Here is a 1988-nt window from a genome sequence, read left to right on the forward strand (position 1 = left end):
CAGGCAGGGAAAATTCATCAGGCAAGCTGAGCCAACAAGCTATGAGTTTTATTTTAATCGGTCCAGCTACATGATCAAGACTCATGCCTATGAGATTGCTTAAAAATAATGCACTGCCTACAATACTGCGGGTTTCAGAATTCTTTCTTGATTATGTGCACAGGTGTTAGATGTGAACATAGAAATAATCAGCGTTCCCTAGAAAGAAGCATCCTGCTTCTTAAAGGCAGTGATTGGCAATTTTACTGTATACGTATTCAGCAGTGTTACTCACCAAATCAACACCATGCATTTGCTAAAGCTTGTTTTAGTGCTGCAAAGTCAGTCAGTACATCTGAGTTCAACAGTAAGACACCTCACCTTTGTCAATGTGAACTTCTAGTATCTTCTTCTCTCTAACAATTTTTCTGCCAGTGCAGCTCTTACACCGGTCCTTGGGGCTAATACGTTCCCCGTGCCCCTGACACTCCATACACACGGACTGGATTTGTTGCACCATTCCTGGCCCGATCTGGTGAATTCTAATCTGCATGCCTGTTCCTCTGCAATTAGGACAGCATTCTACCGCACCTTTCTTACCACCACGACCTGAGGAGAATGAAAAGTGGATATAGATGGTTATGCATTGCCAGAAAAAAAACACACAAAAGCTTTAGAAGCAACTTGTGTTTAGTTTCAGTTTCACAGTTACCTTCACATTTGTCACAGATAACATTCTTCTGCAGTGCAAGTTTCCTCGTTGCACCATTGTACATATCTTCTAAACTTACTGACAACTGATGGACCACATTTTTACCTATAAAAGAAAATGGATGTTAACTCAAGTTTGAAAGTTTGGTCTCCAAGTAACAGTAAACTTCCCATGTTACTATGCTCAAGTCACGATAAACCAAGTCTATGAGCTTTAATATCCTGTTTTAATATACTTTTATCTTGTTTTGCTGGTATTAGTCAATATTGTCAATAGTCAAATTAGGTAACAATTTAATGGCTTTGTCAGTTACGCTTCTCTGTTAGAATAAGTCAGAGACTCTTCTGTGAAAGAACAAACAATAACAGAAACAAAACAGGCAGAACCGTAGACATTTAAGTCTTATAATGCAGGACTTCAGTTTTAACAAACTGACTGTATGTGTCTCCTATAAGGAAGTGGGAGATGTTGCCTAGAGTCAGCAGTGTACTTTCTTCCTCTCACCAGGGGACTTTCTGCAAACTGAATTGAGTAATTACATTTTTACACTCAGGAATTAATTAGAACTTTAGATAACGTTGCAGGCTAAATTTTGTGAAGGATACCAAGTTCGGGCTTACTAGGAATACTTTGATACAACACTGTAACATTTTGATACAAATGCTTTTTTTCCTCATTGTCACCAGGTCTACACTAAGAAGCGATACGGTCAGCACTACTCTTAACCAGTTTAATTAACATTAGAGTTTTTCCCACTGTGATTAATCCGGACTTAAAGTTCTGAGCAGCTTTCTGCTGCAGCTTCAACTCAATTCCACTGAACAGCACAGGAAAATAAAAAGGTTTTCAATTTGATTTGGCTATCCTATTTAGATACAATTACTTGCAATTAAATATCAAATGCACATTTAGAAACTACACTTATGGTAGCTTCGTTAAAAAAATAATTTTAAGGCATGTTATCATTCCATTTCCTATTCAGCCTATTAGTAGCTGGGCTTATGCTCAGCTAAAGGCTTTCCAAACACAAAATCTGGTTAGCTATTAACATGAGACAATACACAAGAGACCAGACTACCACGGTATAAGCTAAACGCCCTTCCCTGCTCGTTTCAGGTGTTAAGGGCTAAGGACATTTTCTCCGATTTTGAGATCAAGCCTGTAACTTCCTTTTTAAAGCTATTTGAAGTGTTACACCTACGACATTCTCCTCAGAGTCTTTTGATCCTACCACAGCAATCACGCTGCAAAGTCTGGGAAAGTGTCAGAACATGGCACATTACCTCGTCTCTCTCTC

At 38.7% G+C, this 1988-nt stretch overlaps 1 protein-coding gene across 1 annotated transcript in view; it reads right to left on the bottom strand.

Annotated features, from left to right (window-relative positions):
* The window catches only part of LOC104625199 (dnaJ homolog subfamily A member 1-like), a 7452-nt gene that overhangs the window by 5275 nt on the left and 189 nt on the right, over nucleotides 1-1988 (bottom strand). Inside the window, 3 exon segments of the mRNA XM_010292765.1 lie at nucleotides 361-588; nucleotides 692-796; nucleotides 1975-1988. The exon segment at nucleotides 1975-1988 is cut by the window's right edge and continues 8 nt beyond it. Of these exon segments, the coding sequence (XP_010291067.1) occupies nucleotides 361-588; nucleotides 692-796; nucleotides 1975-1988 (347 nt within the window).

Source organism: Phaethon lepturus, unplaced genomic scaffold (genome assembly GCF_000687285.1).
Source record: "Phaethon lepturus isolate BGI_N335 unplaced genomic scaffold, ASM68728v1 scaffold32588, whole genome shotgun sequence".
Taxonomy (NCBI): Eukaryota; Metazoa; Chordata; class Aves; order Phaethontiformes; family Phaethontidae; genus Phaethon; species Phaethon lepturus.